Source organism: Mus caroli, unplaced genomic scaffold (assembly GCF_978045245.1).
Source record: "Mus caroli unplaced genomic scaffold, Mus_caroli_1 scaffold_2, whole genome shotgun sequence".
NCBI classification, from domain to species: domain Eukaryota; kingdom Metazoa; phylum Chordata; class Mammalia; order Rodentia; family Muridae; genus Mus; species Mus caroli.
This window is the reverse complement of record NW_028227257.1, coordinates 89,057,958-89,080,705: the sequence shown is the minus strand read 5'-3', so window position 1 is coordinate 89,080,705 and position 22,748 is coordinate 89,057,958. Positions and strand designations below refer to the sequence as shown.

The 22,748-nt window shown below is 45.7% G+C and overlaps 1 protein-coding gene across 2 annotated transcripts in view; it reads left to right on the top strand.

The window, feature by feature from the left end:
• The window catches only part of Lrp4 (LDL receptor related protein 4), a 59,926-nt gene extending 40,022 nt beyond the window's left edge, over nucleotides 1-19,904 (top strand). The window contains exons 29-39 of one of the 2 annotated variants that reach the window (XM_029474331.2): nucleotides 1,355-1,573; nucleotides 1,721-1,855; nucleotides 2,597-2,705; nucleotides 5,289-5,433; nucleotides 5,678-5,791; nucleotides 6,208-6,343; nucleotides 9,892-9,959; nucleotides 10,299-10,386; nucleotides 12,739-12,880; nucleotides 13,926-13,987; nucleotides 15,783-15,868. In XM_029474331.2, the coding sequence (XP_029330191.1) occupies nucleotides 1,355-1,573; nucleotides 1,721-1,855; nucleotides 2,597-2,705; nucleotides 5,289-5,433; nucleotides 5,678-5,791; nucleotides 6,208-6,343; nucleotides 9,892-9,959; nucleotides 10,299-10,386; nucleotides 12,739-12,880; nucleotides 13,926-13,970 (1,201 nt within the window). In that variant the 3' untranslated portion in view covers nucleotides 13,971-13,987; nucleotides 15,783-15,868. Of the gene's footprint in view, nucleotides 1-1,354; nucleotides 1,574-1,720; nucleotides 1,856-2,596; nucleotides 2,706-5,288; nucleotides 5,434-5,677; nucleotides 5,792-6,207; nucleotides 6,344-9,891; nucleotides 9,960-10,298; nucleotides 10,387-12,738; nucleotides 12,881-13,925; nucleotides 13,988-15,782 lie in introns of both variants that reach the window. The other variant, XM_021185820.2, reaches the window with a different exon arrangement.
• Nucleotides 19,905-22,748: the final 2,844 nt, after the last annotated feature.

The window sequence follows — 22,748 nt, the reverse complement described above, 5'->3', positions numbered from 1 at the left end:
CTTGGCCGTTTGACATGGAGTTAGATTTCTGACCACTTCACAGCAGTCCACACTTCCATTGCTTGTTTGCTGGTTTGGTGACTGTAAAGCTACTCAGGGGCCTGAGATTGGAAGATCGATAGTTAGAGGCTCTCATAGGCAAGGTCCAGTCTCAAAAGAGTAAGAGCAGAGATGGTTCCCCACCTACAATCTCAGCCCTCAGGAGGCGGAGGCAGGAAGGCTTGGGTTGAAGATCAGCCTGGACAATGTAGCAACCTCCTGTCTCAAAAACAAACAGGTTGCAGCTCAGAGCGCTAGGGAAGTGCACTCTGAAAGTGAAAATGCTGGGGGAGGGGAGGTCTCAGCAGAGCTGGAAGTGATCACTTGAGGCAGAAAGATCACAAGTTCAAGGCCATCTTTGGCTATATAATGAGCTAGCTCGAGGCCTGTGCTGAGCTGTGTGAGACTCCATCTCAAAAACGTGTGTGTGTCTGTCTGTCTGTCTGTCTGTCTGTGTCTCTGTGTGTCTGTCTGTGTCTCTGTGTATGTGTGTGTCTGTGTATGTATCACAGAAACCTGGTATGTTAAACAAACAAACATGATGCCAAGTTGGGAACCTGGAGCTTCCACACTAGTGTCAGGCCCTGAGGGGACTCTAAGAACCCCCTAAGGCAGGTGAAAAGTTAGAAGCTAGATTGTGGCATAGGGACCTTAGCCCAACATTAAGTTTTATATTGCTTTACCTGGATATTTTGAGTGACTTTTTTTGCTATTATTTTTATTATTCTTTATATTTCTGATTTCAACACAACTCAAGAATATGATATCATGTCAATACTAGAGACTTACCGTGGCAGAAATTCTTACATGAGATATAGAAATCTTTGCCTTTGTTCTCCTGAGGGTGCGTTCAGATCTCATGGGGTGTGTGCAGTTTAGAGAAATCCCCCAGGTGACTACGACATGATCCTTGTCCCTGGTGCATTAGTTTCTGTTTAAAAGCACAGATCGGTTTTAGCAAACCTTTCCTTTCTGTCTCTGCTTTGCTTTGCTCTCGAGACTGAACCCAGGGCCAGTGTTCTACCACTGAACTGCACTCTCAGCCCCAATCTACCTGTTTAATAATCACCCCAGGTAGCAATTCCTGTATCCTCACAGGATATATTAGGAATGACTTAATTTGTCCTACGGCAAACCCTATACGTCCAAACCCTCTTGAAGGAAACACTCTTAAGATAGTCTGCCTGCATTGAGCACCCACCATTGCTGGGTCCTGAGGAACATACTGTATCTGTCTCTATAGAGTTTATAGTGAATTTCAGGGTATGATTTCTGGTTAGTCTGGTTACTCAAGCAGCCCTGCATTGTCCCTAAGGCGAGCAGACCTGAATGGCAGCAACATGGAGACAGTTATTGGACACGGGCTTAAGACCACTGACGGGCTGGCAGTGGACTGGGTTGCCAGAAACCTGTACTGGACAGATACCGGACGAAATACCATCGAAGCATCTCGGCTAGATGGATCCTGTCGCAAAGTGCTAATCAACAACAGTCTAGACGAGCCCCGGGCCATTGCTGTTTTCCCCAGAAAGGGGTAAGTTCATGTCTAGTGGGAAAGAGTTCCAGTCTAGAAGGAACTGGTAGAAAAGCAGCTCCCAGAATGTGTTTACCGATTAATGGATAGGTGGTAGCCGCTATATTCTGCCAACCTCTTTGTGACAATGGCGCTATTGCATCTTAGGTACCTCTTCTGGACAGACTGGGGCCACATTGCCAAGATTGAACGGGCAAACCTGGATGGCTCTGAGAGGAAGGTCCTCATCAACACAGACCTAGGCTGGCCCAACGGCCTCACCTTGGACTATGATACCCGCAGGTGAGGGCCCTGGTCCAGACAGCTGCCTGGGAATAGAGAGCGGGCCAAGAAGAGCACAGAGATTAGCATGGGAGGGGGGGGGGCGGGGAGAAAAGATGGAAAATCCCTGGACAGATGAGGAAGAGGAAACAGGGAGAGGGGGAAGACAATGCAGTCCGCACCAGGCTTGCTGAATCCAGCCCTGAGCCTTCAGTGGCTTTGGTCTCCTTGGTTTGCAAGTTCTGAGGACTATTAGTAGACAGCCTGTGTCCTATTTTACATATCCATTTAGGGTCTTAGATTTGTGGCTTACCTGCAGAAGCAATAGGCTCTGGGATTGGCAATTTCTCCTCTAGATTAGGGGGGAAAAAAGGGAAGGGCAGAGGAGGGTGACTTCCCCTTCCTGCCCCCGCCCCCCGGAGGAAAAGAATTAAGGTCAGGTCACCTGGAGAGTTGGTAGGGTGACCTCTTCTTTTAACCTTGGTTAGGTAGGGCCACATGGCCTGAACCCTTTCTGAAGACCATTTATAAAACTGTGGGCTTAGATTTCTGGCTAGGACCCAAAGGGTGGTCCTAGACTCTCTGTGTCCCCACAGGGCAGCTTCAGCCTCCCTGCTTCTGAGTTCTTTAGCTGTGGGGCTCATGGTGGCCTCTCATCAGGAGTGTCTCCTGACTGCACCTGCCCGTTCAGCTTGGGGAGGAACAGGAAGCACCTTATGGGGAAGAACCATCTGCCCCACCCCCTTCTCTTTCTCTTCTCAGGATCTACTGGGTAGATGCACATCTGGATCGGATCGAGAGTGCCGACCTCAATGGGAAGCTGAGGCAGGTCTTGGTCAGCCATGTGTCCCACCCCTTTGCCCTCACACAGGTACTGGCTCAGGAGAGAGGTAACTAGACCTCCCTGACTAGGGTGTTTCCTGGGGATCCTAAGCCACTAAGAGAGTACCCTGCTATCCTGGCCCAGCACTTCCGTGTTCTGTCATTTTGAAGGCCTGGCTCTCAAAAAGAGGTGCACAGAACCAGCTGTGGAACTTGTTAGAACACAAGTGCCAGGGCCCTGGCTATAGAGAAGTTACTTTGTGATGGCTGAGCCCAGGAACATGGCATTTTGATAAGTTCCCCTGGCGAATCTACGGCTGTGCTTTTAGCTCACTTAGTTAAAGTTTGTTAGAATGGCTAAAAGTGAGAGATTTGATGTGGCCAGCTATTTGGTGTTTGCATGCCTTCACAATGAGCCTGAAGCCTACTTGGTTGGATAAATAACAGGACACGGGACCTCTGTAGGCTGTAGTTACCTATAAAACAAGTTGGTTTAATAATGACATGCACTTGAAGTATGCACTAGTGTCAACATAGGACGTGGCCCTCTGCGAACACGAGACATACTGTATTAATTGCTTACCGACAACAGCAAATTAAGGAAGGGAAGGTTTATTCTGGCTCACAGTTCAAAGGTTCAGTCCATCATAACAGAGAAGACATGACGGCAGGAGCAGGAGGCAGCTGGTCACAGTGTAATGCAGTCAGGAGGCAGACATCGGTGCATGCTGTGCCTGGCTACCTCTCCTTTTTAGTCCCATCCAGGACCGCAGCCTGCTCGCATTTAGAGTGAATCATCTCACCTTCATTAACTTACCCTAGCAACCGCTCTGGCAGGCCTTGAAGTTTGTTTCCATGATGGTCTCTAAATCCCATCAACTTGACGTTCACAATTAACCACCCAGTCGGTGAGGTGGCTTATAGGTCTCTGAGTTCAAGGCTGGACTGGTCTGTGCTGGCAGGGAATCCTTAGTAAGACTCTGTCTCAAGTTAAAACCGAGATCTGCCATCACGTGTAACTAGTTCAAGTATTCCTAGCCGTATCTGGGATAGTTCAACACAACAGGTAACCTGAAGGAACTGTGTGGCAGTGATGGCTGTAATCCCAGCAATCTGGAGGTGAGGCAGGAGGATTCAAGGTTATCCCCAGCTACATAGCTAGTTTGCTAGTTTGATGCTAGGTTGGGCTATATGAGACCATGTCTCAAAAAAAAAAAAAGAAAAAAAAAAGAAAAAGAAAAAAAGAAGGAAGGAAGAAAAGGAAAAGAAAGAAAAGAAGAGAAAAAAGAAAAGGAAATAATTTGGGATAAGATAATGAACACTGAGTCTAAAAGAGATTCTCAGACACTGAGAAGTTCTCCCTGCTTGACGAGTGTCACCCTTTTTTTTTCTATTTTTAAATGCTGGAGATTGAACCTGTAGCCCTCTGCCACAGAACTACACCCTCAACCCTGTACTGTGTATTTGATGTTTACCCACCACAAAGGGTTTGTCTGAATTTACCTGGCTATAGGCTAACGCGGAATATATTTTCTCAATCTACAAATGTCTTCCAGAATTTCTAACATTCGACCACGGAGGAGGAAAAGAATAAACAATACTTTCATTTCCCCTCTCACCCTTGGCTGAGAATGTCACTTCCAGGGCATTATCAGGAAGCTGTCCATGTAAATAAGCGGACTATGGAAATCAGGGTTTTGAACAAAAAGACCCATGTGGCAAAGGCTGAAATGAACCTCTGGAGTCCTGTTTGCTGGGTAGTGAGCTAGTCTCTCATTTGACTGAGAACTGAGTGTGGGTGCTGCAGACTCGGAGATGAATCAAGCACATTCTTTTTTTTTTTTAATTTAAATTTTTAAAAACTTTTTATTGGTTCTCTGTGAGTTTCACACACCCCAGTCCCACTCATCTCCCGTCCCTTCGTGCTTGCCCTCCACCCTTGCATCCTCTTCCACAAAAGAGAAAAAGAATCAGTAGTGTGTCACAGCCGCGCACACTCACATCCTTGATGCAGGAACTTGGGCTGGAGGCAGATGGCTGTAACTCTAGCACTTGGGAGGAAGAGGCAATAGGTTATTGAGTGTGAGGCCTACCTGAGCTACACAGTGAGTTCCAGGCTAACTTGCGCTACATAGCAAGACTATCTCAAAAGAAAAAAAAAAAAAAAGGTTAGGCATTGTGAGGTGTGTCTATAATTCTAACACTTGGGAGGTAGAGACAAGAGGGTTACAACTTAAGAGCCATCATCAGCTATATAGTAAATTTGAGACCAATCTAGGCTACGTGAGAGCTCAATAAACAAAAACAAAGAATATAAACAACCAAACAAAACAACAACGACGACAAGTACCCGAGTAGGACGGAACAGATAGAGTGACAACCAAGTCACTACCGGGTGTCTTAAGCTGTGTGTGTGAGCAGCTGCTTGGTGCAGAACAACATAGAGGCATTCAGTAATGTGCTCCATGGGCCTGGAGCGATTTCCTGAGTGATATCTGGGGGTGCACAGCATTCGTTTAGGAAATCAGTTGCAGAAGGCACTTCAGCAGTCGGATAGCACACACGGAGGCACAGAGGTGGCACTGGGGTCTGACTGCTGAATACTTCTTCTTTTGGGTTCCCTATCGAGTAGCAGGACAGGTGGATCTACTGGACGGACTGGCAGACCAAATCCATCCAACGTGTCGACAAGTACTCTGGCCGCAACAAGGAGACAGTGCTGGCCAACGTGGAGGGACTCATGGATATCATTGTGGTGTCCCCTCAGCGGCAGACAGGTGGGCCACTAGGAACTGAGTCCCTTTCCTTATAGTTGGTGGGCCTGGCTCTGGTCATCCCAAGGGCTGTTAGTGGCCAACAGGGCTTGTGTTTCATGGTTTTTAGACCTGTGCATCCTTTGTGATTATTCTCTGCCCTGTTGTCCTGGGGGTGAGATAGCCCCGGATTTTCCTCCCTTTTGAGAAGTGTGAGATCGGGAGACCCTATTCTGTCTTAGACCAGACACGTCTGCTTTGTCTCCAGGGACCAATGCCTGCGGTGTGAACAATGGTGGCTGTACCCACCTCTGCTTTGCCAGAGCCTCTGACTTTGTGTGCGCGTGTCCTGATGAGCCTGACGGTCATCCCTGCTCCCTTGGTGGGTTGGATAGACTAGCTTCTTGGAACCACAGAGCCCTTGGAAAGGGAGGGGACGGCAACCTCAGCAGTATCCTTTTAGGGAGCATCGTGGTGGCATAATGTAAATGAGCAGTATTCTTGGGCTTCGTGATGATGCTCAGGCCTGGCTTTGTCTGGCCCCTGGCATTTCCTAGAACAGAAGTCTAGACTCCCGATGACTTGCTGGGGATCACCAGATCCTCATTTCTATTCCTAATATTTGTGAGCCACCATTTTTTTCTAGAATCACTAATAGTAAATCCAAATCCCTTTTAAATTTATAGCAATAAATGAGGGTACCAGAGGTTAGGGCATCTGAAAGATTCTGTTAAGACTTCTACTCTTGAACTATATATAGGTTTCTAGCAGCCCATTTCAACCCTCTTTTCTCTCCAGTACCTGGCCTTGTGCCTCCTGCTCCCAGAGCTACCAGCATGAATGAGAAGAGCCCAGTGCTACCCAACACGCTGCCCACCACCTTACATTCTTCTACCACCAAAACCCGTACCTCTCTGGAGGGGGCAGGAGGAAGGTAAGTAGGGTCAACACAGGGTTGAGGGTCTGGATTCAGATCACAATGCCCTACTGGTAGGAAAGCATTGTCCCAGCTTCATAATCTGGCCGATGGGAGATGCATCATCACATATTAACCACCAGTCACTATTTTTGTTTTTTTTGTTTTGTTTTGTTTTTCGAGACAGGGTTTCTCTGTGTAGCCCTGGCTGTCCTGGCACTCACATTGTAGACCAGGCTGGCCTCGAACTCAGAAATCCGCCTGCCTCTGCCTCCTGAGTGCTGGGATTAAAGGCGTGCGCCACCACACCTGGCACCACCAGTCACTATTAGGGGGAATAGAGGTGCGTTTTAAACAGATATTGCTGCAAATGAATCCCTCTTACTTTTTTTTAATTGTGTGTGTGTGTGCGTGCGTGCACTCACGCTCATGTGTTCTTGAGAGCACACACACATAGCCACATGTAGAAGACAGAGGAGGATAACAGTATCCTCTACTTCTATTCCCTTAGACAGGGTCTCTCGCTGAACCTGGAGCTCACTGTATTTTGGGCTAAGCTGGTGGCCAGTGATTCTCCTGTCTGTGTCCCCCATTGGTAGGGTCATAGGCATGTGTGGCCACGCCCAGTTTTTTACATGGGTGCTGGAGATCCGCACTTGGGTCTTCGTCCTTGCTCATCAAGTGCTCTCATTCACAGAACCGTCTCCTGGACCCTGCTGCTCTTTTCATCTCTGAGAGCAAGGGGCTTAAAAGCAGCTTTCTACAGAAAGCAGTAGGGAGGAGGCTTCTTCCTGCATTCCGTCTGTCCATCGGCCTTTGCTCTCACGTCACCAGTGTAGTATTAGGGTTTTGTCCTAGTAGAAACCCCTGACTGAGATTAAATATTTAATAAAACACTAAAGCAGTATCTGCATTATAACTTTATAACTTAAGTGTGATAGCCTTAGCTTAGAACGGTCCCAGGGCTCAAATAAAATACACATATATGCATGTGCACACAATACACACAAACACATACACGTACCATTATCAAATAAACAAATATAACCATATACAGTCTTCAAAGCAAGCATAAAATATATTCCATTAACTTTGATGCACTGGCAACTATAGTTTAAAAGGTCATTGAGCTGAAAGCAGAAACAATGACTCCAAAATAAGTACTTTAAGCCCAGTGTCTCCACAGTGCCAAGATTTGCACATGGTCACATGCAAATGCTATGGGCTCTGAGGCATTTTGTGTAGATTGTAAAGAAAACAAACATCCAAGTGTGAACATGTGCCTTTCTGAATAACTTTGAAATGTTAGTCATCATCTTTATTTTTTTTTAAGATTTTATTTATTTATGTATATGGTACACTGTAGCTGTTTTCAGACACACCAGATGAGAGCATTGGATCCCGTTACAGATGGTTGCGAGCCATCATGTGGTTGCTGGGAATTGAACTCCTGAGTGAATTCCAATTGAACTTCCTGCTCTGGAAGAGCAGTCAGTGCTCTTAACCGCTGAGCCATCTCTCCAGCCCAACCATCATCTTTATTTTCATCTTAAATTTTCTTTAGAACGTTAGTTGTTTTCACCATGCTGAAGTGTGAACTCCGCACACGCTAGGCAAGCAATCTACTGCTGAGCTGTGCTCCTAGTCCCTAGTTTGCTTTGGGACATCTGGACCCTCCTCAGACATTTCTTCTGGGTGTGTATATACACATTCCTATGTGCATGTGGAGGACAGAGCTCGGTATGAAGTGTTTTTTTCAGTTGCTTCCCATGGTTTGTTTGTTGTTTGTTTGGTTGGTTTTGGTTTTTTTTTTTTTTTTTTTTTTTTTTTTTGGAGACAGGGTTTCTCTGTGTAGCCCTGGCTATCCTGGAACTCACTCTGTAGACCAGGCTGGCCTCGAACTCAGAAATTTGCCTGCCTCTGCCTCCCAAGTGCTGGGATTAAAGGCATGCGCCACTATGCCCGGCTCCATGTTATTTTTTGAGACATGGTCTCTCCCTAACTTTAGAGCTCGCTACTTGTCTAAGTTGACTAGCCAGCAAGCAGGTGTTTGCAACCAGCTTTTCATGTGGGTGCTGGGGCTCCAAACCTAGATCCTCATGTTTTCCTGGCAAGAACTCAGTAAATCATCTCCTTAGGCCCTCTGGTTTTTTTTAATGCTCATAGAAACCAGCCCCCTGTTAGTTCTTTATTGCCTGTGGTAACCTGTGGTAATACTTGTTTTGATTACTTAAGTATGTTAGCTGGAATATAATTTAAAAAACAATCCCGCATGACTAAGGAGAACATAGGTGCTATGTTAGAACATAGGTATTAAGAATAGGTCTCCTGGGGGGGGGGCATATAGGGTACTTTTGGGATAGCATTTGAAATGTAAATGAAGAAAATATCTAATTAAAAAAAAAGAATAGCTCTCCTCTATTCTTTCTCCTAGTTAATATGACATTTCTTGTACTTGTGTCCTACACCTAAAGAAACAAAAGTAACAATCATAATTAGCATTTCTTTCATTTTTTACTTATTCTCTGACAAATCCATAACATATACATAGATCCTATCCACCCCACCTCTCAGAATTCCACCTTGATTTTTTTTTTCCAAATAGGGACACTATGTAGCTTAGGGTGTCCTCACTCAGGGTCCTCCAAGTGCTGGGATAACAGCTATTCACCATGCCCACTTTCCTCAGATCTTGCCCAGTGGAGTTCTAGTTCTGATTCCTGGTATCTTGGTTTCAGGTACTCTTCTGCTGTCTATATGGCTTTTCTCCAGACGGTTGGGAGGTGTCTCCAATTGCTTGCCATAATATGCCAGAGTGACCTTCTGAGTGTTGCCAGTGCACCAGCTGTGCACTCCCTCTGGGTGTCTTGCCTAGTCCCTTGTCAAAGAAGGGAGGGAGGAAAACCAACTTTTTAACCTTGTGATAACCAGTCAGATTTGTGTGGTCTGCAGCTGCTTCCTATTAATTCTTGTAGTAGAAAGAAGATTTGAATTGGCATCCTTAGAGCTCTGTCTAGCTCACTCTAAAACTGCTACTTCTAAAGGTATATAACTGAGAACATATTTAAACATGACATAGCAGCTGGTAACATTCCCTCTCTCCATTCTCTCTCTCCTCTCTCCCCCCAACCCCTGCCCCTCAGTTTTTTTGAAACAGGGTCTCACTATCCTGGAACTCATCCAATAGACCAGACTGGCCTTGAACTCACAGAGATCCATCTATTTCTGCCTCCCAAGTGCCGGGATTAAAGACCTGCACAACTATGCCTGGTTTAATCCATGGCTTTTTCATTTCATTTTTTAGAGGCACATATCCCAGCACACGTAGAGGTCAGAGGACGAGATGTAGGAGCTGGCTCTCTTCTTCTACCCTATGGGTTCCAGGGATCAAACTCAGGTCATCAGGCTTGGCGGCGGATGCCTTTACCTACTGAGCCATCCCCCTGAGCCCTGATAGAGTCTTTCAGGTCTGAAAGCCCTATTCACAGTCCTTTCCTCCTTCCTGGAAGAGGGTAAGGACCTCTTGGGTCCAAGAAGGCTTCATATCTCTTTCTCATGCCCCACAGATGCTCTGAAAGGGATGCCCAGCTGGGCCTCTGTGCACATTCCAATGAAGCCGTTCCTGCTGCTCCAGGTAGGTCCTAAGAATAGAAGTGTTGTAGAAACGAAGATTCGTCTGTTTATCTGTTTTTGAAACAGGCTATTTATTAGCACGTAGGTCACACTGGCCTCAAATTCTCCAATTTCCTGTCCCTTGTCTCCCAAGTACTGAGAGTAAAATATGGATATACCATCATTTTATATGGGTTTAACTCTCCACTTATTTCTTTCTTAGTTTTTGTGAGGAGTCTTATAGTGCGTGCAAACTCTTCATTGACTAAGTCCATAGAAATAATAATTCTAAGAGTCACCACTTAGGTGGCAGCTAGAAGGTGGTCTTTAGTCCTCGCCTGGCGTTCTTCCCTTCTCCTAGGTGAAGGACTGCATGTCAGCTATGCCATCGGTGGACTCCTCAGTATCCTGCTGATTTTGTTGGTGATCGCGGCTTTGATGCTATACAGGTAACCTCAGCTCTGCTGCAGGGGTGACATGGTCTCTGGTTGCTGTTAGCCTGCCTGGGCTCTCTCAAAGCTTCACAGTGTGCTGAATACACTTGTACGCAGCCTAGAGTTGCCTCTGCTACCCTCAGCAGTCTCCCTTCTGGATGACTGACTTTTCCCATACCCCTCTCTCTCTCAATCCACTGGAATGGGAAATGGTCTTCCAGTCACACCAACCCAACCTTTTACCTCAGCATGGCTGACAACAGCATTGCTCCCTGGAAATCACTTTGAAAAGACACAGTGTGTCATTTCAATTTAGGATCTTTTTACTTGCCTTTTTCTTCCCAGTACGTTGAATAATGCAAACAACAACAACAAATCTGAAAATAAATTAATAATAATAACAATAATAATAATACCACTTGTCTTTTAATGAGAAAGTATAAATGCCCTAACCTGGTATCTTAGAGTTTCTTGCTGTAATGAAACACCATGACCAAAAACTTGGTGAGGAAGGGGTTTATTTTTGGTTCTACATTACTGTTATCATCAAGGGAAGTCAGGGCAGGAACCTGGGAGCAGGAACTAATGCAGAGGCCATGGAGGGGAGCTGCTTACTGCCTTGCTCCTCATGGCATGCTAAGTCCTTTTGTTTGTTTTTTATTTTTCTGAGACAGGGTTTCTCTGTAGCCCTGGCTGTCCTAGAACTCTCTCTGTAGAGCAGGCTGGCCTCAAACTCAAGGATCCACCTGTCTCTGCCTCCTGAATGCTGGGGTTAAAGATATATGCGCCACCACACCCAGCATTCTATAAAAACCCAGATCATCATTCTGGGGGAGTCCCCACCCACAGTGGGCTGGGCCCTCCTACATCAATCACTAATTAAAAAAATACCTTACAGGCTTGCCTACTTACAGATTAATCCTATAGACCAGTATGGCTCTCAACCTTTCTGATGCTGCGACCCTTTAATGCAGTTTCTCATGATGTGGAGACCTCAACCATAAAATGATATTGTTGCTAGTTCATAATTGCAATTTTGCTATTATATCTGTTATGAATCTTTTTTAAAGAATTATTTATTTTATATATATAAGTGCACTGTAGCTGTCTTCAGACACAACAGAATAGGGCATCAGATTTCATTACAGATGACTGTGAGCGACCATGTGGTTGCTGGGAATTGAACTCAGGCCCTCTGGAAGAGCAGTCAGTGCTCTTAACTGCTGAGCCATCACTTCAGCCCTGTTATGAATCTTAATGTAAATATCTGATATGCTGGATATCTGACATATGACACCCCCCCCCATGAGTTGTGACCTAAAGGTTGAAAACCATTGCTATAGATGCATTTTCTCAATTAAGGTTCCCTCCCTTCCAATGACCATAGCTTGTTTATAAACGTAGCCAGCACACCTGTAACCTAGTAACTGGGTCTGAGCTACAGCAGCATTAGATTATATCTATCAATATTGCAGCTAGTAAACCACAGGGGTGGGATTAGAACAAAGGCCCATCTCCTGTATAACAAGTAACCTAAAAGGTAGTGAGTGCTTGTGGATCAGAAATCTGGATATAGCTTCCCTGTGTGTGCTCAGCTTTGAGGTCTCTTGCAGGTTGTAATCTGGATAACAGCCAGTGTTATGACCTCATCTCAAGGCTAGACTGGGAAAAAGGAAGGAAGGAAGGAAGGAAGGAAGGAAGGAAGGAAGGAAGGAAGGAAGGAAGGAGAGAGAAAGAGAGAGAGAGAGAGAAAGACTTCCAAGCCGGGCACTGGTGGCACACACCTTTAATCCCAGCACTTGGGAGACAGAGGCAGGCAGATTTCTGAGTTCGAGGCCAGCCTGGTCTACAGAGTAAGTTTCAGGACAGCCAGGGCTACACAGAGAAACCCTGTCTCAAAAAACAAAACAAAACAAAAAAAAAAAAAAAGGGGGGGGGAAGAAATCCTTCCAAATGTACTGGAATAATTATTGTTGGCAGATTTTCATTCTTTACTGGCTGTTGGTCTCTCTCATCTGTTGCTTGCCTTGGACCTTCCTATAAGTCAACTTCCAACATGTCAGTTTGCTCCTTTTAAAGAGAGGGAGGGAAGGAAGGAGGGAGGATGCACCCCTCAAGAGGGAAGCTGATCTCGTCTTCCATAATTTTGCATAATGGGTTCACTAGAAGTGAGTCACCAGCTCCAGCCCACACTCAAGGGCTGGGATTCAGAAAAGTGTGGGTGCCAGGACAAGGGGTGTGTGTGCCAGGACGCAGGGTCACGGGGACCTGCAGAGAGGCTGCTTCCCACACCTAGGTTACATCTATCCCCCAGCATCATACCTATAAAGTTCTCAACTGATTTCAGCCCGATTTTTCCTCTTGAAGACACAGAAAATCCAAGTTCACGGATCCTGGAATGGGAAACTTGACCTATAGCAACCCCTCCTACCGAACTTCCACTCAGGAAGTGAAACTTGAAGCAGCTCCCAAGCCAGCCGTGTATAATCAGCTGTGCTATAAGAAAGAGGTAACAATGGAAAGTTCTATTTAGGTTTGTCTGGGGTTTGGAGAGAGGGTGGAGGAAGTAGGACCGAATTGCCTGAGTGGGTGAGAAAGGGCCGTGTGGTGTCCCTTCTACCATTTTGGAGACAATAGTGAACAGAAAACTGAGTATCGTTTGGGTTTCTGCAGAGATCTAGAGTCTTTGGGGGACCCCGGTAAAAGCAAGGCTAGAAGACTCAGGTCTGAAAGCAGGAACTGTTTGTTTCCCTGGAGATTTTCCAGGTTTGTGGATGATTTCTTTCTAGGGGTTGTCATTCCTCTGTGCTGTACCCCTCTGAAGCAAGGGGGCTCTTTGAGACAACACCCGCAAACCCAAGAGCTCCTGAACTCTCTTTCTCTAGTCTCTGAATTAGCAAAGTAGTACCTGTTGATGGGAATGGCTAGTTTTTCTTTATCTTTGTTCTTAAGGGTTTAAAAGATTTTTCTAGAAACCTGAATATTTACGTGTTTTTATTTTTTAAAACATTTTGTTAAGTCAATGCAAAATAATTCCCTGAATATTCAGGTGTGAAAAATAGTCATCTTTCCACAGGGGATCTAAGGTTTGAGATGTCAGAATTTCCTAATCTGGTAGAACCTGGTTTCTTCTAAAATCCTGTAACCTTCATAGAGTTTTCCCTAAAGAGACTCAGCCTGCTCTAATTGTTAGCAGTCAACCAAGCAGGACCCTTGCTCTCCACAGTAATCCTATACTCGCTGGATTGAGGGATTCCTGTATTTTAAAAAGCTGCCAGTATAATTCACAAGACTACCTACAGTCCTGGGAATGGGAAAACTCTCTATTTCTGAGAAGGACTCTTGAGGATTCTTGAGTTCCTAGAATGTGGGGTGTCCCAGAAAAGAATCACATTGAAGGCTGTCCGTTAGAACCAAAAACTAGGTCTGAAGACCTGACTCAGCAGTTCAGTGCATGCGCAGCCTGTGCCAAGCCCTGGATCCATCCCCACTGCAGCCAAAAGAAAAAGAGAAAACATTTGACCTCTTTCTTTTGTTTTCTGCTTCTTCCTCAGCAGCTCTTCCATCCCTCTGATAGCCTTTCACCCTTTCTCTTCTGATTGCCTCTTGAGTTCAGGTACCTGTTGCTCTGTGTGTGCAGAGAAAGTGGTGTTTCCCGGACTACCTCTGCCATGTACCCCGCTTCTCCCTAACTTACCCAGTGCATCTGTGATGAGGACTCTCAAGGGGACTGCATGTTATCTCAAACTCACTTCAGCTGAGAGGGTTGCTGGGTGAATGCGAGTCAGTGTGTTTGCAAACTGCCTCTGTCTCTCTGTGTTATTAAGGGGCTCCTACAGGGCAGACAGCCCAGCATCAAGAACCTAGCATAGCGTCTGTTTAAAGCAGGGCCTTAATAACTGTCTGTAGAATGGAACTGTCACTAACAGACAGCAATGGCTGGAGACTAGGAGTGAGGAGACTACCCCGGTGACAGAACCCAAGCTACAGTGGCCCTTTCGCTCCTAGTGGTGGCAGGATAATCCTGGGAATACCCACAAGTCAGGAATGAGGCTGCCCTTGAAGAGTACATAAAGGAGGACACTTAAGCCAAAGTTAAAGCTATCTTTAGAGTGATGCAGATCACTCAGGGATGGTCTTCATGGAAGCAATTCCACAGTATCCTCCCCCAAAGAGTTACAGGCTCATTAAGAACACAGATACACACACAGCCATCCACTGGACTGAACGCAGGGTTTCCAATGAAGGAGTAGAGAAAGTACCCAAGGAGCTAAAGGAGTTTGCAGCTCCATAGGAGGAACAACAATAGGAACCAACCAGTACCCCCAGAACTCCCAGGGACTAAACCACCAACCAAAGAGTACACATGGAGGGACCCCATGGCTCCAGTGGCATATGTAGCAGAGTTTGGCCTTGTGGGACATCAATGAGAGGAGAGGCCCTTGGTCTTGGGAAGGGCCCCAGTGTAGGGGAATGCCAGGACAGGGAAGCAGGAGTGGGTGGGTTAGTGAGCAAGGGGAGGAGAGATGGGATGTGGGTTTTCAGAGGGGAAATGAGGAAAGGGGATAACATTTGAAATGTAAATAAAGAAATATCTAATAATAATAAAAAAGAACACAAATACAATGATTTCCCAAGCCTCACTCCCCAAATCTTACCTCCCAAATTTTCTTATCACAATTAAAAAAGATCATTCAAAGCAAACCAGTACATAAAGATTTCCCAAGCCTCACTCCCCAAATCTTACCTCCCAAATTTTCTTATCACAATTAAAAAAGATCATTCAAAGCAAACCAGTACATAAAGATTTTGAATACAGGCACACTGAATTGCTTCTGCCAGTAGTTTTTGATTGCTTATATCTGCATGACGTCCCATTAAAGAACCACGGGGATGCTGTAACAGACGACTCATGATGTAACTGCATTCTGGTTGCTTTGGATTTCTTATATCAGCACGATGTCCCATTAGTAACCTATGGTGTTACTGTAACAACAGCTAGCATGTTTTAGCGTGTCCTGTGTCCAGTGCTCTAATGGTTGCATCCCATGGATTGCCTCACTTAACCCTTACGATAACTGGGGTAACTTGTAGATGCTGCTCTTGTGCACTGCAGATGGGAAGACTGGGTTTTAGAAGTGTTAAGTAATTTGCTCAAGATAACCTAGCTAGTAAATGGCTGGTGTAGGACAGAAGCCATGGTTTTCCCCCTGCTTCTGTGATGATGTAATTATCTAATCGCAGTTGCCCTTAGGTGAGACCTCATATTTGCTTTGGCCACATTGGTCTAGCAGTCTGTGGGCCTTTTGTCCTTCCTAGCCACTTCGGTTCAGTTCTGCTTCTGTTTTCAGCTCACCATGAGGTCCTTTATAGAATGCCAACCGACCATGTGTCTCCATTCTCTACCCCAGGGTGGACCTGACCACAGCTACACCAAGGAGAAGATCAAGATTGTAGAGGGAATCCGCCTCCTGGCTGGGGATGACGCTGAATGGGGTGACCTCAAGCAACTGCGCAGCTCCAGGGGGGGCCTTCTACGGGATCACGTATGCATGAAGACAGACACAGTGTCCATCCAGGCCAGCTCTGGCTCCCTAGATGACACGGAGACAGAGCAGCTGCTGCAGGAAGAGCAGTCTGAGTGTAGCAGTGTTCACACTGCAGCCACTCCAGAGAGACGGGGCTCTCTGCCAGACACAGGCTGGAAACACGAACGCAAGCTCTCCTCAGAAAGCCAGGTCTAAGTGCTGCCCACATTCTCTTCCCTGCCTGCCTATTCATTCTCCTCTGTGGACTTCTGATCCTTGTGCTCACATAACAACGTGGGCCCTTTCCCATGCACGCATCTTCCTCCTCCCACCCCAAAGTGTTCCCGAGCCCCCATAGAACCTGTTACTCATCTGAGTCCAAAACTACCTGGGAACAAGAAGTGAGGGCACATCTCAAGAATTTAGACCTGGATTTTACCATGAACTTCACCTCTTGCACTCTATCCTGGGCCCCCTGAAGCTGGGCTCAGCATGATTCCTTGTCAGCACAGAGCTCCATCTCCCTTTGCCTTGGCATCCTATGTGCCTGCCCTACAGCACCAATGCAATTGATGATATAAGACTCTGGTCTTCCCCATCACAGCTGACATGATGGCCTTCCTGTGAACTGGTCTACCAGGGGCTGGGACTGGAGGTCACAGGTTAAAAGGTAATGGACAGAGGTTGAGAGAAGGAAGAAGCAGCCCAGCTGGTCTGGGTGCTTGGGAAACCTCCAGCCTCAAGTGTTGGTAATTATGAAAAACCTTGGGGGGTGGGGGGTTCGAGCCCTGGGATCATGTCCATTGCTGGCAGTGGACATTCTCCTCACCCAGAAGTCACTGCTTTGTCAGTTGTGATACAGGTGAAGTGTGGGGATGGCTTAAGCTCTTCTTCCTCCTGCTGGAATGTCTGGGGCCATTTCTACCTTGGATAACTGGATAGCTCCTGCCATGGCAACTCACTAACAGGAATTCCCTCCTGGTGCTGTGATGGGCCATACTTTTCTTAAGCCTTTAACTATGCTGTGAGCTTGTGTGAACATTGGGTGGGTCTTGGAGAGCAGACTTGTAGAACATTTAAGCAGCTCTGCAAAGAAAGCATAGCATCCTAACAGAGCTTCACCTATTCTGCTCTTCTCTCTTCCATTCTCTGGGATTCTAAGGGAAACAATTCTGTCACAGCCTTTCAAAGACTGGCTCAACGTTTTCCTAAATGGTCAGAAAGAGCAACTAGAGAGACACAAGACACCCAGGGGCTCAGGAGAAGTATTGTGAGGTTGAACCTCTTGAGTTCATTCTCAAGTGCTCAGGGATCCAAGTTCATGGACACAGCCTGTGGCTCTCGGGTGGTAAAGGTCATGTGCCAACTCTTCTCAGCCCCTGCCCACACTAAAGTGCCACCATTAGCTTCATGCTCCTTTAGGCCAAGGGCTTCTCTGAGAGGAGCTGAGATTTTTTTTTTTTTTTTTTTTTTTGTGCTGCCCTAGAATCTCATCCCAGTTTTTCACTTCTGAGAGAGGGGAGTCTGGCCTTGCTTTCTCTAACCGATCCTGTGTCACCTCAGTTGCTAATGTCCAATGAGGAGGAGGGTCAATGAAGATGTAAAGTGGTAAGCAAGGAGTGGAGAGGTGGTGAGAACCAGTCCAGAGCAAGTTCAGGCACTTCTCCATAGAAACCGAAGCACAGGAGAGATTGGCAGGTGCTGAGAATGGAGGAGAGGGCTTTTAGGGGAAGTTTCCTGACATAAAACATCTTTCATGGTTTATTGCTATTCAGAGATCAGCAGCCAGGCATACACATGAACAAACAAGACAAGATCAAATCTTTTCTGGTCAGTTATTAAGAGTAAGAGACAAATGTCAAACCATTCATTAGTCTTGTTGTCATTAGCTAGGCCCAGATATATGTCTGCACACAGAGCCAGAGCAGGCCAATGGCCTTTTCCAGTAAACCAACTGAGAAAAATACAGTGCCACTTCTAAAAGGAAAGATGGACATTTCACACAGAATGAGGCGGCACTTGAGCCTTTATCCATAGTTGGGGAGGAGAGGGGAAAAAAAACAGAAGCGTAGTGTCCTGAGTGGAAAGGGGCAAGGATCTTATTGCACTTGGGCTGTTCAGAATGTAGAAAGGACGCATTTGAGGAAATATCTATTTGAGCACTGATTTACTCTGTAAAAAGGGCAAAATCTCTCTGTCCTAAACTAATGGAAGTGATTTTCCCATGCTCATGTGTAATGATTTTAACATTACTCACTGGAGAGATTGGACTTTCTGGAGTTATTTAACCACTATGTTCAGTATTTTAGGGCTTTATGATAATTTAATATAAATTTAGCTTTCTTAATTATTTTGGCTGGCTTGGAGTCTGACTACTCTTGCACCTGCACTACCTGGGAGACCCCATGCTGTGGAAAACCCACTTGGGGACATCACCTCTAATGTCTTCAGAGATGTGTGATCCACGAAGGGAAATAAGGGGTGTAAGGTTCGTGTTGGAGTGTCAATTCATCCTGAGAACACAGATCATGGTGAGAGAGTGGCTGATATGTCACACGGTGAGAGAGTTGGCTGATATGTCAGCCTGATCATGGTGAGAGAGTTGGCTGATACGTCATCCTGATTCCCTTTAGAGGACGGATAACAGAGAGGCTCACCTTGGCTGCAGCTCATTGGGTTGATAGAAGCTGCCTGAGGTCCTGTCATGGCGTATATACCATGAATCCTCTACTTCTGTTTTCATTCATCGAGGGCTCCCATGTCACAGAACTCGACTTTGCCTTGCAATGACGGTGACCAGCAAAACTGTCCAATGTGGTATGAAATCCTGGAACGGGAACTAGATTCTATCTGCAGCACCACACACATTCAGAGCATTTTTTTTTTAAGTTACATTCTGCCAGGATGTGGTGGTACACACCGTTAGTCCCAGCAAAGGCAGGAGGATCTCTGTGAGTTCAAGACTAGTCTGGCCTACAGTGCTAGTTCCAGGACAGACAAGGCTACAAGGGAGAAACAGAGTCTCCAAAAACAAAAACAAAAACAAAAACCTACATTCTCCTAATGTGTTCACTGAATCTTGAGGCAGGAATAAGATGCTAAGGAACCCTTCTCAGGTTCTCTGGGTATTATTCCAGTGAAAAGTTGGAAATGTTCTAGCCCGAATACTATGCTGCTTGTAGAGTTTAGTTTCAAGTTTCGCAATGGTTGATTTTTCTAAATCCTAAACTTTTGCTAGAATTATGTCCCCTCTCAAAGTACCACCTAAACAATGCCTGGTCTCACAGTGTCTGGAGTCTAGCAACTGTGTCCTCACCACCCTCTATTTCCCCCAAAAGAATAAGATCAAAAAAAAAAAAAAAAAAAAAGAAAGAAAGAAAGAAAGAAAGACTTGGGTTTGATAAGTGATCTGGTGTGCCAAAAACAAAACTCAACAGACTAGTTCAAGGTCAACTAAACTCTTTCTTCTCCAACATTTTTTATTTATTTATTTATTATATGTAAGTACACTGTAGCTGTCTTCAGACACCCCAGAAGAGGGCATCAAATCTCATTACCAATGGTTGTGAGCCATCATGTGGTTGCTGGGATTTGAACTCACGACCTTCAGAAGAGCAGTCGGTGCTCTTAACTGCTGAGCCATCTCTCCAGCCCCACCCCCAACATTCTTTTAAAAAAAAAAAAAAACAACAAAATCTCATTTACAAAGAAGAATCTTGAGTCTGAGGGGAGGGTTGAGGATTCCTCTTCGGGTTCCCCGGATGTAAAGCCTGAACCCCATACTGAAGAGCATGAGTCAGAGTCTAACAAGCTGGGACTAGGGAGATAGTTCAGTCAGTAAAGGCCTTGCTTTGCAAATGCAAGGACCTACATTTGATTCCCAGAGCCCATGGAACCTCTCCCCGAAAATAAAATTCTGTGTGGCATCTACGGCGGGCATGGTGGCAGAGGTGGTAAACCAGCCTGCTCTAGTGAATTCAAGGTTAGCCAGGGCTACATAATGAGACTCTGTCAGAGGGAGAGGGGAGGGGGAGGGAGAAGGGGAGGACTGATGACATGCACTTGAAATCCCAGCACTGGACAGATACTGACAGGTGACCCCTGGGGCATATTGGCCAGCAGCTTAGCCTAGCTGGTAAGTTCTAGGCTAGTAAGAACCTTTGTTTCAGTGTGTATATGAGGATGTGTTGTCTGGATGGCTCCTGAGGGATGACACCCAAGGTGGTTTTTTGGCCTCTGGGTATATACACAAACACACAGCACCACAGAATTCTAATAAACTATACTTATGGTGGCACATGCCTATAATCCCAGCACTCTGCGGGGCCTGGGACACAAATATCGTGAGTTTGAGTCCAGCCTGGTCTAGTGAGACTATCTTTTAAAAAGGAATAAAACATGGACTGGAGAGATGGCTCAGAGGTTAAGAGCACATCTGCTCTTCCAGAGGTCCCAAGTTTAATTCCCAGCAACCACATGGGGGCTCACAACCAACTGTCATGGGATCCAGTGTCCTGTTCAGGTGTGTCTGAAGAGAGCCACTCGAGTACATAAAATAAATAAATCCTTTTTAAAAATGAATAAAACGGGCTGGAGAGATGCCTCTGCCATTAAGAGCACTTGCTGCTCTGGTAGAGTGTCTAGGTTCTGTTGCCAGTAACTACGTCGTTGCTCACAACCCCCTGTAACCCCAGTTATAAGGAATCTGATGCTCTCCTCTAGCCTCCGTGAGAGCCAGGCACACCCATGGTGTAGGCACGAAAAATGTGTGTAGGTCTGTATGAGTGTACATACATATATTTTTAAAAATCACCAAAATGGGTTGGAGAAACAGCCCAGCAGTTAAGAGTGTTTACTGCCCTTGCAGAGGACCTAGGTTCAGTTCCCAACATCATGTCAGCTTATAACTGCCTGTAACTCCAGTTTCAAGGGATCTAACACTTTCTGGACTCTATGGGTACTGAAAGCATGGAGTGTGTGTATATATATATCTGAATAACCAGCGAAACTATATTTTTACAAATTACATTGAAAATGAAGTCACTGCCTTTCAGTATTATAAAAACAAACAGTGGAACTTAAGGTTAAAAGGTCTGTGGCCCATAAGACAATCCTATGAAGAGAATTTTTTCTTGGTTTAGTGTGTGTGTGTGTGTGTGTGTGTAACATGACTATGCACATATATGTGGCATGTCAGAGACAACCTATGGGAATCAGTAGTTCTGTGACCCGCAAACTCAGGCATCAGTCATGGGAACAAGTATGACTGCTCCCACGGAGCCATCTCTCGGACCCTGACAGGAAGGTCTTTGTGACATGAACTTGACACTTATCTGAACCTGGGCCTAAAGAAAGGCAATTTGCAATTAGCAGCTTAGAAGTGTTTGCAAGAGCTAAGGGAGGAAAGGCTACTAACACTTGAAGAGTTCCCAGATTTCTATTTATGGACAGAATTATAAAGGAAATGTGGTGAAGGCTCTGGGAATGTAGCTTACTGATAGACCTCTTGCCTAACACGTGGACAGAGGCCTGCCCTGCCCCCTCCGCACCTCCACCCAACAGAGGGGAAAACAATGGAGTCCCTTGTCTGTTGGCCCAATGTCTATGGCTTTTCCTCACAGAAAGATGACGCTAGTGTTCAGCCAGTCTCTCTTTCCCAGCATTCCCTTGTTTGCCTATTCATTTGTCTTCTAGACCATTCTCCTGCTCCACACAGGGAACAGTTTTATTTCTAGTTAAGACTCCAGCTCCAAACTTTGAACTCCTTAGCATAGTGTTAAAATGGATTCAGATAGCCCAAGATTCTGAGTTTAAACCCGAGGCTTGTTTCACTGTGTTGGACCTAAAAGCCAGGAACTCACATAGCCTGTCCTTCCCTGTGGTTTATCTCTTCTGTGCCTTAAGAGCTTGTGGATGGCTAATGAGGTTTCTAGCTTTCCCTCTGCCTCCTTCCTCTTTTATGAGGCTGATGTTTTTGTGGTCAGACTTCCCTAGAATAGTCTGCATTTCGGGGGCTGGAAAATGGATTATAAGAAAAGAAACTAAGAAACTGTAAAAAAAAAAAAAAAGTTATTTATTCCTTCATTTAACTGGTACCTATTAACTGCAACCGAATGTAATAAGCTAGGGAAGGCTTGGTGATCTTGGAGACCAGTTAAAGCACAAATCCCACAGCCACTTGAGATGTGTACTAGTGTCAGCATTCTCTCCAGAGGATAATTCAGAGCACTTCAGCTGAAGGCAGAAGGAATCGAATCATTTAAGCTGTTCCTCTTAGGCTGAAATTACAGATCTACATCTCAGGGTTGGGAGGTTTTGACCAGGATGCAGTTTATGGTTATAAACAGAAGGAGCACCTGCTCTGATCCCCATGGACTATTCAAAAGGGCTAAGAGTTATCCAGCAGCCACAGTACCGACATGAGCTTTCTCTCTCTGGTTCTAAGAATACAGCGTTTGCTTTGATCCCCGCTATGTACTGTGCTGTGCTACACTTGTGTGGAATCATTGGGAGGCTCCTGGGATGAAGTCACAAATTTAAGTACACAAAATTATCTGGGCTTCAACAGGTAATTTTGGTCAAATGCTTACTGAGCACCTACTATGAACAAGGTACCACATAGGCTTCTGCAAGACCTTAACAGGTCCTGCCACTCCCTGTCCTCCATGATCTCTCAGACTCATCTCCCTCCTACCTCTTATTCATCTGTTCTGGCTACATTAGCCTCCTTGTATCTCAAACCTGCCAGGTATGCTCCAAACAGAGGGCTTCTGCCTGACACTTCTACATAAAATCATGACTAGCGCCTTCACCTTCAAGTCAGCTCTAATATCATCTCCAGAAAACCTG